Here is a 24,659-nt window from a genome sequence, read left to right on the forward strand (position 1 = left end):
GCCTGATTATGTGATGTTATACAATTCACTTCACTGGATTCTGATTTCTTCATCTTCAAAATAGGGACAAAAACACCTACTGATCTTACTTCAATGAGTTGCTATAAGGAACTGCTGAGGAAATACTTTGAAAAAGTATAAAGGCCTGGTTAAATGTGTGATGTTATTATTAGTCGTTGTTCCCAATCTTGGGAGTTTCAGCTAGAGTGTGAATATAATGAAGTTGGAGCTGCCTCCACATTTCAAGGAAGGATGACTTTAGGAATATAAATGATCTTATTAGAATTATTTCAACATGATTTATTGATTTTCTAGAGGTATGAGGGGAAGGGGTATTGTCTGGATCTAGGGTTTTATAAGTGTATGGATCTTCTATTATGGAAAATCCTCCACTGAAACAGATCAGAAGCTTCTGCACTTTTTTTTAGATTTTTTTTTCAAGGCAATGGGGTTAAGTGGCTTGCCCAAGGCCACACAGCTAGGTAATTATTAAGTGTCTGAGGTTGGATTTGAACCCAGGTACTCCTGACTCCAAGGCCAGTGCTCTATTCACTGCACCACCTAGCCGCCCCGCTTCTGCACTTCTTAGAGAGCTTTCTGGGACACTAAGAGATTCAGTATGTGCCAGGGGTGGGATTTAAGCCTATTCCACTCTGCTTTTCTCATACAAATCACAAATTAGTTCTATTTTTTTAATTTAATCCCAAAACTAGGGTAGAATTCTTTATCCCCAGAAGGTACCAGAAAGGAACTTGGAGGAAAGAAAGATTCCAAGACTTGGTGTCCAGTTACAGACTGAACCAAATGGAAAGAGTGTCATACTGAACCTATTCCCCAATGATAAGATCCCAAACCCCGAATCAATGGGTCCATGCCCTGCCCACACTCCCACACCTCCACAGACAAATATGCATGCATACACACAAATATTCATACATATGCACACATACACACACACACACACACATACACACTCATGTCTGCCATTTTTGTGGATGTCGGACCAGTTTATTGGTAAAATTAACATTAAGCTTCACAAACGCTGGGACAGTAAAGCTTCACGAACGCTGGGATGTGCTTTTCCTTTTAAAGAATTTCCACTGGACCTTGATAATGAGCATCCAGTCGTTGACATATAAACTCTTACAAGCGGATGTGCACACATGCGCCTCAGGGGGAAGAAGGTGGCAGCGTCTGGGAGCTGGGGAGGGCTTCTGCACCATGCACAGGGAGCCCACAATTCATTTCCCAGCTTTCTGGGCCTTCTGTGCAGACTTGGTCACCTTGCCTGCCCCTCCGCTCTTCTTCTCAACATTCTTGATGACCCCTACAGCCACAGTCTGCCTCATGTCCCGGACAGCAAAGCGACCTGTGGAACAGAGCAAGAGGAGGAGAGTGAGAGTCCACATCAGACCCATGCATACCTACATCCACAGAATAGCCAGGAGGCCTATTCCTAGGAGGACAGTCCTTTGCTTTCATCTATTTCTTGCCCAAACTGTTACATAGTCTATTTTATAGCTTTTAATAGCCTACTGAGAAGCAGCATAAAGACAGAGATCAGGGCTCAAAGGTAGGAAGACCTAGATTCAAGTCTTAGTTCTACCACATGCTGGCTGTATGATTCTGGATGAGACACCTAATTTCTCAGTACAATAAGCAATTCTCTAAGACTGAGTTGCAAGCTGTTGTCTTGCATTGATAGTGGGAGTTTCCTTACCTGATGGCCCCTCTATCAATAAAATCATAGGTCCAGTCCCTATCCCTTTCATTAACTCTCCTAAGTGGTCTCCCTTGCTTCCAAACTCTGCCTTCTCCAATTCATCCTCCATGTAACTACTCAAAAAATCTTTTTAAGGCACAGGTCTGATTATGCCACTCCCTTGCTAAAAAAAATACACAAAAAACATCAGTTTTCCTATTTCCTAACCACAGTCCTCAGATTGACACTGAAGACCCTTCACAATCCCTAACTTTTCTGACTAATCTCACACCAGTATACTTTAAGGACTCACATTTCTCACCAGTAGCAATTGACCTCAAGTTTGATGTTCCATGTCTTACCTCCATAAGGTTGTACCAGTCTCCTTCTTGTCTTCTCACCTCCACCTCTCAGAAAGAATATAGACCTAGACTGAAATCAGCCTTAAAGTTTATCTAGATTATAGATTTAGAGCTGAGGTCATCTAGTCCAACTCCTTCATTTTATATAAGAGATCCAGAAAGGTGATGTCACCCAAGTCATAAACACTAGAGGTAGAATTTGAACCCAAGTCCTCTGACTCCAGAGTCAGTGTTCTCCCTACTGAACCATACTGTCTCATTTTAGGACCTTCCTTCAAGATTCAGCTCATATGTTGCCTCCTCTGTCATCTTCTCCTGATACCTTGTTGAGATGCTCTCCCACTCCAAGTTTGCTATAGTGATTTGGCCAGTCTCTACCTACTCCTATCACTCCCTCATTTTTACCCATATACAGTTGTGGTTTTAACAGGTTCTGATTGTTGTCCTTCTGCAGAAAACCATGCGCATGGGGAATATTGAAATCAATTGGAAACAAATTTTGTAAATCTTTTGCTTGTATTGTTTAAAAAAAAATCTTCACCCTTCCTTTATCACTCTGTTAAAACACTCAGTCATGACCTTCATGACTTCATGACCTTGACCACATTCTCTTTGGTAAGGCAAGCTAGGTTGCACAGGCACTGAAACAACATCTGATACCACTCATACCAGAATTTGAGAACCCTCCCCAAAAGACAAACTCTCCAATGTGGGACTTGGGCAACTTCTTCCCATAGACCCTAAGGAGAAATTTAAGGAGATTTTAGGTGGGGCTCAGTCTCTTTTTCTGGATTTCTGCTGAACCTGGCTGCTGGCCTGTCAAGATTGATTAGCAATCCACCTTGCTTTTATTTAATCTCTTCTTAATTTCTCTATCACTTTCTCTTTGTTGTAACTTCTTTTAATAGATCTCTATTTTCTTTTTACACCTGAATTCCTGGGTCAAGTACATGATTCTTCACAGAAGAGCAAAATGGCATCACTGTTGGAATCAAAAACAGTGTGCCGCCTGTGGCTCATCATAACAATGAGCTTGGAATACTCCATCTTACATGTTGCATTCCACTGGTAGAATGTAAGCTTCTTGAAATAAAAGATTGTTTTTATCTTTTTGTTTGTTTTGGGAAAAGGAATTGATCTGCAGACAACCAGCACTGAACACAGTAACTGCACTTAGTTAATTCTTTATAAATATTTGTTTTCCCCCAAAAAAGGTTTGGGCTTTTTCCTACCTGGTATTTCAACAGTGTGGGAGACATCTCTTGCTAGTTAGAAAAAAACAAAATACTACAAGAAAATCTTGCAGCATCCTTCTAAAATAATATAGTTGACTTTTATGGTTATCTGCTGTTTGGGATTATTTGTTATTTACAAATAACACTGAGTTAGATAATGGAGAGTTGGTAATAATTTAATCTCCCTGTTTCTGTCACTCTTGATAAAATGTAAAAAAGATGTCTGTTGAATGGAAAAGAGAAACCAAGCAGTCTCTCACCAAGGGGAGGATACTGGGAGAAGCTCTCCACACACATGGGCTTCCCAGGGATCATTTCCACAATAGCAGCATCTCCTGATTTCAGAGATTTGGGATTATCTTCCAGCTTCTTTCCAGAACGTCGATCTATCTTCTCTTTCAGCTCAGCAAATTTGCAGGCAATGTGGGCAGTGTGGCAGTCAATGACAGGTGAGTAGCCAGCACTGATCTGCCCTGGGTGGTTCAGGATGATGACCTAAGGAATATAAGAAAAGACTGAGGTCATGCTCTGACCAAGAATCCCCCAACTCTACCATAAAGGATCCCTCTCTTTCTTCAACATCAAACACCATCTTCTACATAAAATGGATCCTGTTCCCCCTGCCAAGTTAGTGTCCCTTTCCATGAGCAGCCTCAGATTTAACTGATTTGTATTTATTGTCTTTAAATTTATTTTATATATACTTTTGTACTTGTCTTCTAAATTAGAATAATATTACATAGCAATATAAAACTTGCAAAGTGATCTTTATTGATCCTTATGATATATCCCAGGTATTATTATTATTTCCATTTTTCAAGTAGGGAAAGTGAGTCAGACAAGGGTTAATTGATTTACCCAGGGTCACTGAGCTAGTAAGTATCTGAAACAGTATTTGAATTCAAGTCTCTTGACTATAGATCCAGTACTTTATTCATAGCACCAACAAGCTGCCCCAGATATGAAGTGAAAATCCCAGACCCTAACCACATTTCTCATTGCCTTCTGTTAGAACCTGGTTGTGTTCATCTCTAAAAGAGCATAAACCTCCTGATAATGTCATCATTTCTTGAACTGCTCTCTGCCCCTCTCCAACCTATAACTTTCTCTTAGACTTGAGGAAGAGACCTTAACTAGATCTCACCCAAGGGCTCCAGCACTAACAGACAACCAAATGGGCAAACTTGGGGGTGTTTTTACCTTTCATTTCTTATATCAACCATATCCAGTTCCCTCCCTAGCTATAGCTGTATCTTAATGCTGGCTCCCTCTTGGAGAAAGAGATCTCTGAGTAACTAAGCAAAAGAGGAGAGAGAGGAAGAGTAAGGGTCAGGGACTCCAGTACAGGGATGATTGGTCAAGTCACCCATCAATTATGAGTCCCACTCTGGGCCTCAGGGATAATCTCCAGAAATCTGAAAGCCCTGCTTGTCTCCAAATTATTAGACACAAGGGAGTGACACATTAAGTTATTATGATCACTTCAATTACCTACAGGAAATTTAATGAGACAATTTCTAGTTGTAATCTAGTAATTCTGACTCTGTCTACTCCTGCAGAAGAAAACAGGTAGTCCTTAGACCAAGACCTTGGTACTCTAAACGCAAAGCCTTAGTATTATTATTATTTTGAAGGCAATGTAGGGTGCTAGCTTCTGGGACCACAAGATGTTCCTGAGATTCCTCTAGGATCAACACTAAAATTGTATCTAAAGAATCACAACATATGAAACCCTCCATAAGACCAGGTTTGGCCTTCTCTTGTTCAATTCCAGGCCTCTATCTCACTTCCAAGACATCTCATCTTCTATTCATCCCTGTGACCCTGGGCAAGTCATCAAATCTCTTTTTTGCCCCTATTTCCTCAACTATAAAATAGGAATAATAATAGGAACTACCTCACAGAGTTAATGTAAGGATCAAATGAGAAATTTTTGTACAAAGTACATCAGACTTGACACACAATTGGCATAATATCAATGTTTATTTCTTGCCGCTCTTTCCATTCAGTCATTCTATTCACATTCTGTTTGGTCCATATCTCCTAATCTTTCCTAACTGAGAGTGGAATTCTGACCCTAGAATGATCCTAGTCTTTACTAGGCCAGCTTCTCTTTTATCTTGCTTAGTTGCAAGCCTCCACCAAACTTTCCTATCCACTTCCCTTTCCAGTTCCTCAACTCTTCACTATATCTTGCCCAGTTAGACTGTAAGCTCCTTGAGGGCAAGAACCAGTTTACTTCCTCATGTTTGTATCCTTAATACAACTCCTCTCAACAATTCAGAGAACTAGGACAATCCTAGGAGACCTGCTATGGACAATGCTATCCACATCCATAGGAAGAAAAACAAAACAAAAAAACTTAGAGAATCTGAATAAACACTACATTCATTCTAAAAAAATTTTCTCTTATGTTTTTCTTTCCTATCTCATGTGGTTTTTTTCCTTTTCCCTTTTCCTAATTCCTCATACAGAAAATGACTAATCCATAAACATGTTAAACACAAATGTGTATGTACAATATTTACCAGACTGTTCACCACTGAGGGGAAGGGGGTGAGGAAGGAAGGTGAAAGGAAATTATGCAACTTTGAAATATGCATGTAGATAAATGTTGAAAAACTTTCATAACATCTAATTGGAAAAATAAAATGAAATATCAATTGGAAAAAAATTGTATACTTAGCATCTATCACAGAGTCTGGAACATAGTAAAGGATTAAATGCACTATTATCTATCAGTTCATATATATATCCATCTATCTATCTATCTATCTATCTATCTATCTATCTATCTATCATCTATCTTCATTGACTCCCTATTGTCTCAGCAATGTGAAATATGAATTCCTCAATCTGGTATTTAAAATTCTCAACAAACTGATTCCAACTTACTTTTCCATTCTTATTCACATTATACTCCTTCATATACTCTAGGCTATAGTCAAACTGGACTTTGACTCTTCCTGAACTCCATATGCTATCTCCTGTCTCTGTGAACTAACCTATGAGATCCCAAGTGCCTGAAATGCATCCCTTCCTGTCAGAATCTTTCACTTCGGCCAAGGTTTGGTTCAAGCGGCACCTTCTCTGTGAAGTCTTCCTTGATTTCTCTAACTAAAAGTATTCTCCTGTTTGAATTTTAACAGGAGAATACTAAGAATAGTTTCTTTCACTGGAGCATATTTGTATTGTACTTATCTGATGTACACCACATATCCTACTAAAATAACGTAAGTAAACAAAGGGTAAGGATTGTATTATTTTGTATCTTTGTATTCCCAGAACTCTTGCACACAGTAGTTTCTTTAAAAATATTTGTTGGACTTAATAGGGTGAGGAAATCTATCTCGCCCTGGAGAAGGAATGGGAAGAAAGGGACGGGAAGAGAGGAAATGGGGGAAGGGAAGGGGGAATAGGTGATAGAAGAGAGGGGAAGATTGAAGGAGAGGGTATTCATATTTAACACACTTTTGGACAGGGCCGGGATGAAAGGAGAGAGAGAATAGAATAAATGAGAGTGGGGAGGAATAGAGTGGAGGTACAGGTAGTAATAGCAGCTGTGGGAAAAATATTAAAGCAACTTCTCTGGTGGACTTATGATAAAGAAAGCAATTCACCCCAGAGACAGAGCCATTGAAATCTGAACACAGACTGAAGTACAATTTTCTCTCTCTCTCTCTCTCTCTCTCTCTCTCTCTCTCTCTCTCTCTCTCCTCTCTCTTTCTCTCTCTCTCTTCCTCTCTTCTTGAGGTTTCTCATCTTCTTGGGGGGGTTATATTTATTCTTATATTTACTCTTATAGCATTCAATTTACATCAATGTATGGCATGGAAACAATGTAGAGACTGTCAGACAGCCTTCTGGGGAGGAAAGCGGGGGGGAAATTGTGGGATTCAGAGCCTTGCAAAAAATGATGGGTACATATTACTATTGTATATGACTGGAAACAAATAAAATGTTAAAATGTTTAAAAAAATTGTTGGGAGGCAGCTAGGTGGCACAGTGGATAGAGCACTAGCCCTGAACTCAGGAGGACCTGAGTTCAAATCCAGCTTCTGACATTTAATAATCACCTAGTTGTGTGACCTTGAGCAAATCATTCAACCCCATTGCCTTGCAAAAACAAACAAACAAAATTTGTTGATTAAATTAACTTGAGAATCATGAAATGTTAGTGCTGATTAGAGACCTGGAAAATCATCTAGTCCAACATCCTTATTTTAGAAATGAGAAAACTGGGACCCAGAAAACATCCTCAGAGGTCATCTGGTTCTATCTCCTCTTTTTACAGATACAGATGAAAAAACTGAGAGAGAAAGAGACAGAAAGATAGAAGAAGGGAAATGAAAGGAAAAGAAGGGAAGGATAGACTTTAAGGATGGGAAGGGAAAGGTTCAGGGAAGATTTAGAGAAAGGGAAGGGTAGGATTTACCCATCACAAAGATAGTTTGTGGCAAAGTTGGGACCCAAGTCCTTTGATTTCAAGACCAAACTCCAACCTCCAAGTAGACCCCCAGTCATTTGACCTAGGTCAAGAGGAGTATGGTTCTCTTTTGGAATAGTAAGTTCCAAAGGAATCCTCTTTATGAAAGTAATGCCTAAACTCCAGAGAGATTTCTGGACAATCATAAGCCCTTTGTGTGTGGCAAAGATTTCTTTCCCAGAGAACCAGCATTTTGGCTGGTTACCATCCATACTTCTTGGACTGTTATAAGAGAACCTTGGGTACACCCATAAAAGCTCTAATATCACTCATTATATTGACTGCTTGGAGTATACTTTCTTCCAAAACCTGTATTAAATGTTCGTGCCATTAGCCTTAATGAGCAAGAGTATCCCTGTCCCATACTTACCACCTGAGCAAGTCACTTGCTTTCCCTGGGTCTCATTTTCATCACCTATAAAATGAAGACCTGGATGGCCTCTGGCATCCCTTCTTCCTCTAGATCTAAAATCCTATGACTCTAAGAAGTTCATGCAGCCAAATTGGGGCAATGGTAATAAAGGGAAAAGGGTTCCAGGTCTCCAGTATTCCACCCTTACCCTCAAACTGGGTCATTTAATTAATGAGACATCAACCAAACCTGTAAATTAGATTTTTGTGAGAAATCATTAGAGCTAAGGTATGTCACACATTCTCTCAATGAAGAAAGGAAAGAAGAGGAGAGGAGAGGAGAAGAAAGAAGAGGAGAAGAGAAGAGAGGGAAGGGGGAGAGGAGGGGAGGGGAGAGGAGGGGGAGAGGGGAGAGGAAGGAAGGGGATTCAACTTGTCAAAGGTGAGAGGCCACTTTCTAGCACTTCCAGAGACCATAAGTCCAGTCTTCTACATTCCCATTCCTTCCACCAATGGCCCTCTTCCTTTCTCATCAACCTCATTTTCCATCATCCCTCCCTCTTCCTACCTAGCCCATACCTTACCTACCAAATACTTACATACCCATCTCTTAACTACTAAAAGATAAAGCAAGGAGTCTGTACTTACCTGGGAAGTGAATTGAGCAGCCTCCTGGGGAGGGTCTGATTTGCTGTCACCACAGACATTGCCACGGCGGATGTCCTTGACAGACACATTCTTCACATTGAATCCTACGTTGTCTCCAGGAAGGGCCTCACTCAGGGCCTCATGGTGCATCTCCACTGACTTTACCTCAGTAGTGATGTTTACAGGAGCAAAAGTCACCACCATTCCTGGCCGAAGTATCCCTGTCTCCACTCGGCCCACAGGCACTGTTCCAATACCTGTGAGAAGTAAGAGGTAAAAGAAAAGGAACCAGGGAGACGGCAATGGGGGTACAGAAACTGAAATTCACTAACAATTCAAAGATTTCATTTCAACCAAAAGCTTCCATCTCTTCTCCCAAACTTTTTAATCAAAGTTGCCAAATGAATTGCTCTGAGTTTCAATTTTTAATCCTTCCCCCATGGGATTTTTGAATCATAGGACTAAAGATTTACAGTAAGAAAGAGACTTAAAAGCCTAGTCCAACCCTCTCATTTTTCAGATGAGGAAACTGAGGCCTAGTAAAGTGACTTGCCCAGGATCATACATCTATGAAGTTTCTGAGGTAGTATTTAAACCTAAAAACTTCTTTACTCCAAGTCTAATGATCTATACATTTTATAAAGCTGGAGTTGGTGATAATGAACTGAAATGGCTACAATATAAAAAGAAGTAATGGGAGGAATCAAAAAACCAAACAAGAAAGAGAGAAATAAGTAGCCAGGCAGATGGAAACAGACAGATAGACAGACTGAAATTTATACATTCATTGTGGTCAAGATAAGACTAGAACTCCAAGCCTAGAGCTCTTCCATCTTTGTACTTCTAGCTCTTTCTATATTTTCATTAGGTCTATGTTATTAATTCATTAATCAATGACTTTAATGAATATCTATTATGTTTTAGACTCCTAAGGTGTGTGCTGAGGAGCTGGGGAGGAAGGTCTGAACAAACCCATTCCCTGTCTCATGGAGCTTACACTATACTCAATTATATTCAATGAGTTTTAGGTAAAGACAGGTAACAGCAATTCTCATCTAAAATCTTTTAAAAAATTTTTTGGATGTTATTTTATTTTATTTTTTCCAATTACATGCAAAGATAATTTTCAGTATTCATCTTTTTGTAAGTTTGGGGATTGCACATTTTTCTCCCTTCCTCCCTTCCCTCCCCCCTTTTTGTGACAGCAAGTAATCTAATACACTTACCTCCAATCTTGTAGACATCCTGAAGTGGGAGGCGCAAGGGTTTGTCTGTTGGGCGGGTAGGGGGCAGGATGGTATCCAAAGCTTCTAGCAAGGATACGCCACTGGCATTTCCTTCTTTCCGCTCCACCTTCCAACCCTTAAACCAAGGCATCTGGAGAACAGAAAAGATAGCAATGAAAGCCCAACTGAATTAAATCAAGAAAAAACTGAATTATCATTGCTAAGTGCAGAGTGGATAATCAGCCAAAATTCATTTGCTATGGATTCTGGAAAAGTCTACTTTTGAATCAAGAATTTTATGGACAACTCCTGATGGCTTCTTCATCAGCCAACTTACTCCTCAAAAGCATGGAGTTCTCTAATCACAAGAGACATTCTTGCTCTGGCCTCCTGCTAAAGCAAGGAGATAAATAGATACAGATTTTATAAACTTTAGAGCTTAAAGAAACCTTAGAGAACAACTCGTCCAGTCTCTTCGTTTACAGACAACTAAAGGTGAAGTAATTTGCCCAAAACTACTTCACTACTAGGGAGGAGAAAAGTCAGAATTTAAATACAGTTGAAATAGAATAGAAGAAAGAATCATAGGCCCAGAGCTTAGAGTTGAAAGAGACTTTAAAAATTAATGAGTCAAGGGTGGCTAGGTGGCATAGTAGATAGAGCACTGGCCCTAGAGCCAGGAGTACCTGAGTTCAAATCCGACCTCAGACACTTAATAATTACTACCTAGCTGTGTGGCCTTGGGCAAGCCATTTAACTCCACTTGCAAAAACTAAAAAAAACTAAAATGAACGAGTCCATATCACCATATTTTACAGATGAGGAAACTTAGACCTTAGAGATGTGCAGTAACTTCCCCAAGATCATACATCCATTCATTCGTTTACTGTTACATGATTGAGATTTGAACCACATCCAATCCTCTTTCCATATTTTAATGTGCTCACAGAGAGAAGAGTACATGAGGAGGAAAAAACAAGAAAAGTATAGAAATTAGAATAAAGAAGTAGTTGAAGTGAGAACCTAAACAATCTAACCTCTCTAAACTCAGAAGTCAGCAAAACAACAGTGATCATTGGACTCTACTTCCTGCTTTTCCATCTTTTTCTCCTTCATCTCTTTTTTCTGCTCTTAGTCTGAGCCCAATGACAGATGGCTAATTGCTGAAATAATTGTTTTAATTTGCTTCATTTCCATTTCTCGAAGACATGCTCAAAAATGCTCAAAATTTTCCATCATTTAAGTATCTGCATTTCCTGTGGCAGCCTTAACCATCCTATCTCTTCTCCTCCCTCTTCCTATCTAATCTCCCTCTTTCCTCTCTCCTCCTGCCTTTCTTTCCTTCCTTTCTCTATTCTTCCTTCTTTCTTTCCTCTTTCCTATCTTTTCCACCTTTCAAGGACCTCACAGTAACCTACAGGCTGAAGGGTCAGAAAAGTAGAGGCAACAAAGAGAAAACATGACCCTTTCCTTCCTTTAGGCTGAGCTGATCATAGGCCCTCAGGGAGCAGAGAGATGGTATGCACCTCACCTTGAGGAAAGCATTTCACTGGCCCAAGGTGTTAATGCCTGGCATTGGCTCTAGAATGCTGATAAGATAGAAAGGCCAAAGATCATAGGAAATCTCAAACTCCAACACTTCCCTTCCCATCCTCTCACATTCCCCCACCAAAGGCAAGGGAGGGGGGAGGAAGGATGGTTTATTCCAATAAGGAACACAGATGAGGAAATTCTTTGATAAAAAAGGTAAAATGTATAGAGTGCTGGGCCTGGAATCAGAAAGACCTGAGTTCAAATCTAGGTCATAACATTAATTGGATGATTTTGGAGAAGTCACTTCACCTCTGCTTGCTTCAGTTTCCTCACTTGTAAAATAGAGATAAAAATAACAAGTACCTTGCAGAATTGTTGTGGAGATTAAATGAGATAATATCTGTAAAGCCCTTAACACAGTGATTGGTACTATATAATGCTAAATGTAAATTATTTTGTTATTCTATATTCATATTATAGATGTTAATATTACATAAATATAGCATATTACTACATACAGTAATATTGTTATTATTATAATATTCCCAATCTCTTGAAATATCTCTAAAAATAAAAAGTCCATTGGCACAGACCTCTTTGCATGAGAATCCCACCACAATTTAGAGATATATGAGAAAGAGGAGATAGAGAATGGAAGAGACAGACATAGAAAAGGGGAGAGAGGAAGAGGGAAGAAGGCAGAAAGAGAAAAAGTGAGAGAGAGAAATGGAAGAAGGAAGAGAGAGTAAGGGAAATGAAGGAGAGAAGGGCAAAGATAAAGAAAGTAAGGGTAAAAGGGAGAGAAGGGGAAAGGAGAGAGAAAGGGAGAAAGGGAAGGAAAGGAGAGAGATAAAAAGAGACCAAGAGGGAGGAGGAAAAGAGAAAGGGAGGGAAGGGCAGGGAAGGAGGAAGAGAGAAAGAGAGGGAGGAATAGGGAGAGAGAGAGGGAGAGAAAGGGAAGAAAGGACAAGAAAGGAAAGAGGAAAAGAGGGAAGGAGGGACAGGAAGTGAGGGAAAAGGAAGGAGGAATAAAGGAAAAGTGAGAAAGAGAGAGAAAAGGAAAGGAAGGAGAGAAAAAAGGAGAAAGAGGGACTGAGCGGTCGAGGGAGAGAAGAAGAAAGGCAAAGAAAGTGAGGATAAAGAGAGAAGGGGAAAGAAAGGGAGAGAAGGTAAGAAGGAGAGGAAAACAAAAAAGAGAGGGAGTGAAAGAGGAGGGAAAGTGAGGGGGAGTAAGGAAAAAGGGAGGGAGAGAGAGAAAATGAGAGAGAGAGAGAGAGAGAGAGAGAGAGAGAGAGAGAGAAGGAGGAGGAGGAGAAGGAGAAGGAGAACAAGAACAAGAAGAACAAGAACAAGAAGAACAAGAACAAGAAGAACAAGAACAAGAAGAAGAAAGAACAGGAAATGATAGGAAAATAGGAATAGGAAATAGTGAGGGAGGGAGACAGGAAGGGAGAAAGAAGGAAAGAAAAAAAGAAATACATATGTATATATAATGTGTGTGTGTTTATAATAACTTTCTGGGTAACATGGACAAATTTATTCTCTGGGCCTTCCTTTCCTCTACAAATTGAAAAAGTTGGACCATATGATCTCTGAGGTCTATCTCTAACATTCTTTCATTAGTCCCAAGATATATTTTCTAAATGTCTTTTAAAAACTTGAAGAAGTGGGGGCGGCTAGGTGGCGCAGTGAATAGAGCACCGGCCCTGCAGTCAGGAGTACCTAGGTTCAAATCCGACCTCAGACAATTAATAATTAGCTAGCTGCGTGGCCTTGGGCAAGCCACTTAACCACTTAGATTTGAAAAATCTAAAAAAAAAAAACTTGAAGAAGTGATGCCCTGATAGCAAAGGCAAGGCAACCCTGAAGTACCCCAGCAGGTGCAGGTGCATGTTTGTTCTTGTGATCTTGGGAGCAAGTCCTTCTACACCCTCATCCCATTCCACCCCATAACCCACACCCACACCCACACATACATACATACACACATAGATACATCACAGTGCTGTCCCTATCTTTTCCTGATGAATCCAGCAGTTTCCAGGGCTCTGGGCAACAAATGTACTCAAGAGCTCCTCCAATTCACTTCTCACTGCAGTGAGCTGGATTTCTGCCAGTCTCTATTCCTCCCACCCCCAAGCTATGGCTCAGATGTCTCCTCCTCTATCCTAATGTTCTTTGAGCAGCCTAGGCTGCTCCTGGGATCTCAGCCAGGGAGGAGCTGGAGTAGATCCCTGAGATGCCCTTCACCTTGACTGCCCTATGGCTTCCTTCTCCTATGGAAAGACTCCCCCCCTCCTAAGGACAGATGGCTCAGTTGGGCAGAGAGGCAGAACAGGGATGAGAGGCTGCCTGGATCACCAAGACTAGGAAAAGAAAGCTGTCTGTAATCACCACAAAAAGTTGGATTATTCTTCATCTAGTAGGGAGAAGGGAAGTTGGAAATAAAGGGGTTATAAAGATATAAATGAGATGACCTCTCTGGGTTCCTTGAGTCCAGATTGTCTTTAATTCCAGATCCATTTGCTTTCCTTCTTCATCATAACAGTGTTAGAGAACAGAATTGCAACACAGATGAGGGAGGGTGGAGACTTGGATGAAAAAAAATGTTCCCAAAATGCCTCCAACGTCACTTCTTCCCAAGATAAATCAAACTGCACCATGAGGGAGGTGTCCTCTTTCTCTCCCTCAGGATGACTCAGAGTCACATCTCTCTTCCTTCAACAGCTAATCATAGGCACTTGGAGCAAAAAGGCCCTCACTGAGATGATTCCCTTCCCCTAAATGCATGGAAAACTGGTAGTCAGACTTTGAAGTCCATCCCTCCATGGCCTGGAAGTCACAGCTCAGAAGGCTCTGACTCTGGACTCCTATGAGCAGAGGACAGACAGACAATGGAAGGAGGGGTTATGACCCAGGCCCTTGGGAAAGCCCCTTATCTGTAAAGTGAGATCCACAACCTTCCATTTTGAAACCAGAAGTGGGGTGGGGTAGAAAAATTAGAAAATTTTTGATAAGCATGAGCTTCTCTCCTCTCCTTTGCAGACAGACAGCCTGAGAGCTAAACTGAGGCTCTGGGTAGGATATAAAAAAATTTCCAGAAAAAAGACCCTCAATACCATGGGCAGACAGATTTTTTTTAAAAGAAAGCAATGTGAAAGGACAGAGAAGATTCACACAGGATGTGAAGATAAGGATGGAATAGGTCCTGCACAATTCTATAAAATCACAGAAAAGATATAAGGAGGCATTTCTCACTTTTCTTGGCAGAAGTGGGGGTCTGCAGGTGTGGGACTTACAGATAATGCCTCATTTTTTCAATGTGTTGCTTGGTTTTGCTGATTTTTTCTCCCTTTTTAATACTTTGATATAGGGAATGGCTTTTGGGAGAAGAGATGAAGGAAAAAATCAATTAAATTATAGGAGGAAAAAGAAAAGAAGGAGAAATAGGAGGAAGAGGAAAAAAGGAATAGGGGATGAGCAGAAAAGGGGTCAGAGCAAAAGGAGAAGGAGAAGAGAAGGAAGAAGAAAAAAAAGAAGAGGAGAAGGAGAAGGAGAAGGAGAAGAAGAAGGAGGAGGAGGAGGAGGAGAAGGAGAAGGAGGAGAAGGAGAAGGAGGAGGAAGAAGAAAAGGAAGAGGAGTGGGAGAGGGTAGATGGAGTCAGAAAGATCCAGAACTGCATGGAAATTTCTTCATGCTTTGCATTATATTCCTCAAGATACTGTGTACCTAATAGTGGAAGTAAGATTCTTCTTTCTTCCTCCTCCTCTTCCTTCTCTTCTCCTTTTGCTCTGACCCCTTTTCCTCTAGCAAACCTAAATAGACATGATTTCTATCTACAAATAGTATAAGGACTGTCATGTGAAAGAGGGATTAAACTTGATCTATTCAGGAGAACCAGGCACAATTATTGCTGATTAAACAGAAGCAAATTTGGGGTTAAGTGTGAGAAAAACTTCTTAAATATTAGTCCAAAAGTGGAACAGACTCCTTCAGGTATGGATTTTGCCTTTCAGGAGGTCTTCAATCCATGGCTGGATAGTTACTTGTCAAGTTTTTCATAAAAGAGATTTTTTTATCATGTATGAATTAGATTAGATAGCTTCAGAGATCTGTGCTTCTGGAATTCTTATTCATTGGAATTCTTAATTAATATTTAATTAATATTAATATGGAGTTTCTTATTAATCTAATTAATAGTCACTGAGTCAATTTGACTTGCAAAATATGATCAGGAGTTGGCCTTCTGGCTCCTTCCAGTTACCTATTCAAAAGAAGCACCTCCCACCACTCCCAGGAGTCACTGTAGTTAAGAAGCTGGAGAGAAGACTCAGCATGGCTGAAATGAAAGGTCCTCATCAGGTTTCTCTGAAAAGAGGTCAGGCCTCCTCTGATAATTGGTGAAGAGCAGCTTGGAGGAGGGAGAATGAAAAATAAAGTTACCCTAGGTGACAGGGCAGTGGTAACAGCTCCTACTCACTAGTTCCATTGCTCCATCTACAAGGTGATAGGTTGAACAGGAGACCTTCCTTCAAAGGAATTAGAGCTAACAGTGAAGGAGTAGAAGAAACAAATATGCATATTCATTTAAGTTTCAAGACCCAGAACTGAACAAAGAGTACTAGAAAGAGAATAAATAAGGTGAAGAAATATGACTGAAGGAAATCCTAAAGGACGCAAATCAGTTGGAGGAGGGGAAGAAGAAAGAAAAACAGAGACAGACAGACTGAATACTCATTTTAACACTTGGGACTGCTGAACCTGGGTCTATTTACCCCAAAAGAAGGAAAACAATAGCAGAGAGGACAAGTAGGAGACTCCGTTTCGAAAGGAACTAATATTCCTAACAATTTGACCTGCTTGGGTCAAATAGATGAATTAATAAATGAAGAATTGTTCCTCTGTATAGCCCAAGTTGGAGGCTATGTGATGTGATCTGGGGAACAAGAAAAAATCCTGAAAAAACCCTTGACTATCTCCCCCATTGACCTGGCATGACTCAGTGTCAGTCTTCCTTTCATTCATGACCTGAAATACTGAGCAGTTAGACAAATCAGGTGCATTGTCTCCCAAAGACCCCAGATGACTCCTTTAGGGATTATCTACTCCACCCCCCTCATTTTACAGATGAGGAAACTGAGGCCTAAGGAGTTTGTGATTTTCCCAAGTTCATGAAGGTAGGGAATGATAAAGACAGGGTTAAATTCAATTCTCTCTCTCTAAAATCAGTTCTCTTTCCCTTGTAACACACTGGATGTTACCTGGGAGCCTTTCTCATTAGTTCACATCTTGGGAGAGGACACAGGACAAAAGAAGTTTAATATGGGGAGCATGATATAAAAATAAACTGGGCATCAGGCAGGAGGAGTACAGGAGGCAAACCACCAAACATCATTTTGTCTCCAGAAAGCCCTACACATAAAAACTATTCTGGAACTTCTTGACCCAAATTAGTCATCAGGGATTCAGTCAGGATTTTAAAGAATGCCCAATTCTGTCTTATAAGGCAGGTTTGAGAAAAGGATAAGGCCTCATTACCACCCCACCATCTAATCCACTTTGTGCTCTCTACTACCCCTGTGAAGCTGGCCACATTTAGAATTGGATTTACAGCCCCTCATATACAATCCTGTCCTTGTCCTAGATCCAGGAAGCTTAAAGAATCACATTCCTTGCTTTCCTAAAAACTGCCTTTCATGTTTCCTTTTTCATCATCTCTATGATGCACACTGAAGACTGGGCTTCCCTGCTCCTTGTCACCAGAAAATGACAGATTCCAAAGCTGCCATTAATTATAAGATCCTTAGCATGATGACCACCAAGAGCCATAGCCACTCCAACAAAGTAGGCTCCCTTTGCTGGATTATGCTTGCAGCTACTGTCCTTTCCTTGATACTGAAAGAGGACAAGTTGAACAGCACCCCCAGACTGACAGCTCCATTCATCCAAGGAAGTCTCTCTGCCTGGTTCCAAGCACAGAGAAGAGAGAAGCAAGGCTCAATATCTATATTATCTAAATTTGTAGATAGAGCTTCTTCAGCCTAGAGTTCCCATGTTAATGAAATCACAGGTCCACTTACTTTGCCTAGATTTTGTTGTTCTTCGGTTGTTTCAGATGTGTCCAACTCTTTGTGACCCCATTTAGGGTTTTCTTGGCAAAGAGTGGTTTGACATTTCCTTCTCTAACTCATTTTACAACTGAGGAAACTGAGATAAACAGGGTTAAGTGACATTCCCAGGGCCATATAGCTCTTCAGTATTTGAGGCCAGATTTGAACTCAAGAAGATGAGTCTTTCTGACTTCAATCTTAGCATTCTATTCAGTATACCACCTGGCTTCCCTAGATACCCACAATAGAGAATATGACCTCTCATCTCCAATTGATAATCTTGGTATCTTCAGTACCCACATCAGTAGAGAAAAATAAGGATCTTCCTCCTACTTGCCAGTGGGTCTGGAGGTAGGGGTCCTAGAATCAGATCTTGATTCTGTCGCTTACTGCCTTTATGACTTTGGCATGTCACCTAAACCCTCTGGGCATCAGTTTCTTCACCTGTAAAATGATGGGTTTGGATGAAGTTTCCCTTCCATCCCTAGATCTATAATCCTATCAAATGGAAAGGAAAATGGGAGAGAAATCCCAGATTCCTGGCCAGGGCCTTCCTGGAGAACAAAATTCAAATCAGTCCCCAGGCTCAGGTATCATTTCTACCCATGAGCTATTTTGGGAAGGAATGCTCAGGATCATTTTCCAGTTAAGCAATTAGAGATCTTTGGCAGGCCACCTTCCTGGAACTAAGTAAAGGGAGGAGGAGCTAGTCTGCTGCTGCTTGTCCAGGACTTGGGGCATGTGTCCTGGAAAGGATCCTGCCCTGCTATCCCTTTCCTGGGTAAGAAGACATATAGAAACATAGAACATTAGGAATGGAAGCAACTTTAGCAACCATTTGGTTCAATCTCCTAGAAGAAACTGAACAACAGAGCCCTGAGTCCCTGTATATCAAGCCCCAAAGCAAGAGTTGTTGTGGGGATGCCTTCACACTCTGATGTGATATGGGATTAAAAAAAAAGAGAGAATAGACAAAGACAAGTCAGTGTCAAAGGGATTAAGCAACCTATACCATTACAACCCAGACCCAATTAACCAGAGGGCAAAGGAAGCATAAGATGAAAAAGTGGTCTAAGTGGACAAAGGACAATGAACATGACTCTTGATTAATAGTCAAGAACTGGAGACCATGTGTTTTATTCCAGACTACACTATCTAACCTTGGTTTCTTCATCTATCAAATCTGCTTCCTCATAGGGCTTATTTAAAGATTAAAATATAGATATGAAAGTGCTTTGAAAAATTCTCACATAGCACAAATACAAGGTATGATTCTCCTTCTTACAGTTGATCAGATGGGGAAGAAGAAGAGGTGACTCTGGCTTCTCAAAGGCTTTGATAATGGGGGCAGAAAAGCAGAGTGAAGAGATCGTTGAAGGCAGATGACCTCAATTCAAATGAAATCTCACCTCCAATGCTTACTAGCTGGGTGACCTGTTACAAGTTATCTAGCCTCAGGCTCCATATCTATAAAACAAGGGCTGGGCTTGGCAGCTAAGCTCCCTCCCAGTTCTTGACCTATGATTAGCAAGCTCTAGCAGGATCTGCCTGGCTGAAAAGACTTCAAGCACAGTTGCAGTGATGACCTATATGTCTGAGGGCCAGGCTAGCTAAGTTCAGAGACTCATATGCTAGAAGGTGGGCCAGCAGCTGATGAATATTTTTGGTCACAGAGAGTCATGGAAGATGCAACCTGAGAATGGCATGGAGGAGTCACACTTTGAGTCAATGAAGGAAGAACCCACAGCAATAAAATCATGGAAATCACACAGTCAACTTTTGTGTCTCTATCCATGGCTCCTTCAGGTGATATCCAGTCAGTATACAGAGGGACTTGTCCCCAGGGTGACAAAACCTTGTCTTCCTCCCTTCTCCCTGCCCTTCATAGATACTGTATGCCACTAAGCCTTCATGGATAGAACAAAGAATTTGAGAATCTCTGGTTCATACCATGACCTGTTCCCTCAAGCCCATGTGCTTCCCAAGCAGACTGGCGTCTTTTCTACTTGTCTCTGAACCAAGGTTTCTCTGATTGTCTCTAAATCAAACTCATCATAGGCAGAGCAGACCAAGACCTGGGCAGGGACAGCTCTATCTGCTCTGAATCAGCGGGATCTTTCCTGGCTGTAGGTACGAGCACTTTTCCAGTTTCAGGATCACATCTGGTTGGAAATGTTTCTCCTTGGAAGCTTGACTTCCTTGGCCCTCCCTGAAGAAGAGGACAAACCACCTAGGAGATTCCTGGGGAAGCCACTTACATTTGGAGATGGCTCCAACATGTTGTCACCATGCCAGCCTGAGATGGGCACAAAGGGTACTGTGGCAGGATTATAACCAATCTTCTTGATGTAGGCGCTGACCTCCTTGACGATTTCATCATAGCGCTTTTCACTATAAGGGGGTTCTGTGGAGTCCATTTTATTGATCCCCACAATAAGCTGTTTTACTCCCAGAGTGTAAGCCAGCAGGGCATGCTCCCGGGTCTGCCCATTTTTGGAGATTCCAGCCTCAAACTCTCCTACACCAGCAGCCACAATCAGCACCGCACAATCGGCCTAACAGAAAGAGGTAAAGAGGGAAAAGAAGGAAAAAAAAATAAGCATTTACTAAGCTCCTTTTTGTTCCAGGAACTTTATAAATATGATCTCATTGATCTTCTCATCAATACTAGAAGAATTCCATTATTACAATATTCATTTTACAGGTGAGGAAACTCAAAGTGATTTGCCCAAAGTTATACAGATAATAAGTACCAGAGGCTGAATTTGAACTCAAGTCTTCCAGATTCAGTACTCTTTCTACTGCATCACTTAGCCACCTGTAGAAAGTAGAACTAAATTGATTCAATCTCACTTTCATTCATAGGATCACAGATCTAGAACTGGAAAAAAATCATCAGAGGTCATCTTATCCAACCCTCTCTATAAGGAAACAGATATAGAAAAATGGTAAAGTAAAGCATTTTGATTTGGTATCAAAAATCATTGATTGAGTTTTACACATATAGTGTTTCCTTGGTCAAATCACTTAATCCCCATTTGCCTCAGTTTCCCCACCTACAAATTGAGGATAATAATAGCACCTATTAATTGAGATAATTGAATTAAATGAGATATCATATGGAAATATTTTGTAAACCTCAATACTATATAAATGCTAGCTCTTATTATGTGGCTTACTTAGGGTCATAGATTGGATTAAAACTCAAGTCTTCTCTGGAAATAATGTTCTCTACTGTTTCTACCTTCCTACACTACCATCCAAAATACCCTATATTATTCCCTTAGCTATAGATCAAGAATGCCAAAGGATACTTCTCTTCCTTATTCCCTACTCAGAAAAAGAGAAACTAATTTACTCTCTCTTCCTAGTGACTGAGACCAGAATTCATAGTCAGGTTAGAAAGGGAGGGCTCAAGGTCATTGCTCTACCAACTCTAAACTAGCACCTTTCCTGTCACATCTGCTCCCACTTCTGCATGGGGAAGCCAGATGTTCAGCCAGAGACAATATCAAGCTTTTTTACTAATGTTGGAGAGCTGAATAGAGATGGTTTTGTAGACTTCAGTCCTAGAGACAGGAGAAGATCATGGGAAGGAAGGGACAAGGAGTCTGCATGAACCCCATTTGAATGCCCATGGGCAGCCAAATTACAACCATTCTCATAAAATATTGACATACAGGCATGATCTCCCAGACAGGCTCCTTCTCTCATGTGCTGCTCATTGAAGGGGCCATCACTGGACCAGGCACTCACTGAACTTCCCTAATCCTCTAGTACCCATTTCCATAAACTTCTCACAGGAAACTGAGAGACAGCAAACAATAATTTTTCTCCAGTTAGTCTCAGCGGCCTCCTTCCCTGAGAGCAATTAAACACCTGTGCTACCACTGTTTCCAAACAACTTGAACCATCAATGCTTTCTCTGAGCAGATGACTTCTCAGCAGCTCTAAACTGAATCACAGTTCTGAGGAGCACACAGGCTTCTATCATCGACCACCTTGTAATTCCACACTGGGTTGTTGCCCCTAGGGCCTAACCAAAGCCCCCATACTCACCACTGGTTGGTGCAAAGGGGGACTGACCAGACAGAGTTGTAGAACTGTCCTCAGATCCCAGAAAAATACTATTTGCTCAGCCAAGATCCACATTCAAAGCCTACATGATGCATCTTCTTTTTCCTTTTCCACTTCTGTGCTTTCTCTTGAATAGGATGATCCCCTCTTTTCAAATAGTTCCTGAATTCTCAGATCCTCCAAAAAAGCCTTTCTCAAATAAATAGAAGATAGTACTTTCCTTAGATCCTCCCTCTCTGGTTCACATTCTCAAACACTCAGACCCTAGCTCCCAATGTGATGAATTTATTAGCATAAGTCTGAATCTGGGAAGCAGGGTTGCATAATGCAAAGAATACTATCCTAAAATAATGAAGAACCATAAGCTTAGTCTTAGCTTATCCACTAATTAGATTTGTGACTGACTAGAGTCATTCTTTGAGATGGTAAGGGTCGTTGCTCTCCTTTATTTTCGAAGGAGCAAGGGTCAAAGGATCATCAATTTAGACCTGGAAGGAACTTCAGCAGCCTTCTCATTGACTCACCTCCTTTAGATGAGGAAAAACAGGTCTGTGGAGGTAGAGTGACTTACCCAAGATCTGCTGTTGTTCAATCATTTCACATGTCCAACTCTTCAGGACTTCATCTAAGGTTTTCTTGGCAAAGATATAGAAGTATACCTTCTCCAGCTCATTTTATAGATGAAGACACTGAGGCCAACCAACCCCATCCCCACACTGGGGTCAAACAGAAAGTGTCTGAAGTCAGATTTGAACTCAGGTCTTCCAGACCCAGCTCCACATAAGCAATTAGTAGCCAAGCAAGGATTCACATGCAGGTCCTCTTATTTAAGTCAAGTATTCTCTCTATGGTACAGAGAGACCTCAGTTTCCTCATCTATTGGATAGAGTTCCCTCATCTATTAGATGGAGTTAATAATCATGGCCTGTTCTCTATTGAGAGAGATAATGTATGTGAAAAGCATCATCACCAGTTTTTCAATTCTGTTTATGTATGCCCATGTCAACTTGCCTTTGATTATAAACTCCTTGATGGATCCTATGAAGGTCTGTTAATTTACTCCCTATTACCACTATGTGTTCCTTTAAAAGGGAGTAAATTAACAGACCTTCATAGGATCCATCAAGGAGTTGGTAGTGGTGGTGATGATATTGGTGGAGGTGGTGGTGGTGGTGGTAGTAGTAGTGTTAATGATAATGGTGGTGGTGGTAGTGATTTAATGATAATGATGGTAGTGATGGTAGTGATGCTGGTTGTGGTACTGGAGATGATAGTGATGGTGATGGTGGTGATACTGGTGGTGGTGGTGGTAAGCACAGATTGGCAGTGTCAAAAGATCTGAGGCCAAGAATCTGAAGAAGGAAAAGGAGGAGGCAGCTGCTCATTCATAGCAGAAAAAAAAAACCTTCCCATAATTGAAGAGTTTAATACCCAAATTCTTTGCTTGTATACAATTTTACTTTTATGATCAATAAAACTAGAGTCAGGAAGACCTGAATTCAAATACAGTCGTAGATACTTATTAGCTGTATGAACTTGGACAAGTCAATTAAGCTCTGGTTGTCTTCATTTCTTCATCTGTAAAGTGGAAATAATAATAGCACATACTTCCCAGGGTTGTTATGAAGATCAAGTGTGATAACATTTGCAAATGTGTATAGTAGATGTAATATAAATACTAATTATTATTACAATTAGCTATTATGATTATCATAATTCATGAAGCATGAACCATGCAGCTTCTACTTTCTCCATCCCATTCCCTACTTCTCACTTTTCTCTCCTACCATCCCTCACCTGCCCATCACCTGCCAGAGTTACTGCCCACCTGGGAAGTTCCTGTAATCATATTCTTGATAAAATCTCTGTGTCCTGGAGCATCAATGATGGTGATGTAGTATTTGGTCGTCTCAAACTTCCAGAGAGAGATGTCAATGGTGATCCCCCGCTCACGCTCAGCCTTGAGCTTATCCAAGACCCAGGCATACTTAAAGGAACCTTTCCCCATCTAAATATTGGTCAAGAGAGGAACAATTAATAGAGAAAGATAAGTTAGCCTTGGAAAGAAACAACAATGTGACAGATTCAATCCTGATGCATAAGGAGCCACTGAATCCTGCATGGTTTCATGTGATTGATAATAAATACTAATGACAAAAAATCCTATCTTGGGAAATGAAGCCAGTTTGTTTACAAGGAAAAGAGCATTAGACTAGGAGTCAGGAAGTCTGAAATTCTAGTCCCACTTATAGCTTTAGCTGTGTGATTGTGTGCAAACTACTTTCTCTCTCTAGAACTGCCTCCTCCTTTGTCAAATGAGGGGATCAGATCATGGGATTTCTAAGGCTCACATCCCACCCTCTGGAAAGACAACATAAAATAATGGGAAGAGAAATGGCTCCTGAATCAGAGACCTTAGGTTCAGATCTCATGATCTGTTGCTTCCTACCCATATGGTTTTTGGTGAGGTAAGGGATATATCAGAGGCAAGGGACAAGTCACTAAACCTCCCTTGACCTCAGTTTCTTCTTATATAAATTGAGAGTCTGATAAAATATATGGCCTCTTAGGTCCCTTCTAGCTCCAGATCTAGGAAAAAAGTGAAATATGCTGTTCTTCTTCTCCTCCCCCTTCCTCATACAACTGTCAAGTCAGAAGCATTCCCTCAAACTAGAGTTCATTCAAAAATACCCCAGTAGGGGGAGCAAATTGGAGCATACAAGAATTATTTTTTTTAATAGACAAATTAATTGATATTGACAACCCCGTACTTTCCCCAGAGTCAGGGGTTACATTGCATCAATCCAAGAATGATATTGTATCTAGGTATTTCTGCTTATTATCTTGTGTTAAAATCTTATGAATTACTGCAACATCAATTTTCCAATTGTTTTTCTAAAATCTTTTATATTTAAAGATGTAAAGCCTG

At 40.7% G+C, this 24,659-nt stretch overlaps 1 protein-coding gene across 2 annotated transcripts in view; it reads right to left on the reverse strand.

Moving 5' to 3' along the window:
* Positions 1–986: 986 nt before the first annotated feature.
* Positions 987–24,659, reverse strand: part of EEF1A2 (eukaryotic translation elongation factor 1 alpha 2) — a 29,188-nt gene continuing 5,515 nt past the window's right edge. For both annotated transcript variants that reach the window (XM_074210465.1, XM_074210466.1), the window contains exons 3-8: positions 23,559–23,738; positions 19,912–20,208; positions 10,011–10,161; positions 8,785–9,041; positions 3,560–3,794; positions 987–1,369 (exon numbers count right to left, since the gene is read on the reverse strand). In XM_074210465.1, coding sequence (XP_074066566.1) covers positions 1,242–1,369; positions 3,560–3,794; positions 8,785–9,041; positions 10,011–10,161; positions 19,912–20,208; positions 23,559–23,738 — 1,248 coding nt within the window. In that variant the 3' untranslated portion in view covers positions 987–1,241. The remainder of the gene's footprint in view (positions 1,370–3,559; positions 3,795–8,784; positions 9,042–10,010; positions 10,162–19,911; positions 20,209–23,558; positions 23,739–24,659) is intronic.

This window comes from Macrotis lagotis, chromosome 1 (assembly GCF_037893015.1).
Source record: "Macrotis lagotis isolate mMagLag1 chromosome 1, bilby.v1.9.chrom.fasta, whole genome shotgun sequence".
Taxonomy (NCBI): Eukaryota; Metazoa; Chordata; class Mammalia; order Peramelemorphia; family Peramelidae; genus Macrotis; species Macrotis lagotis.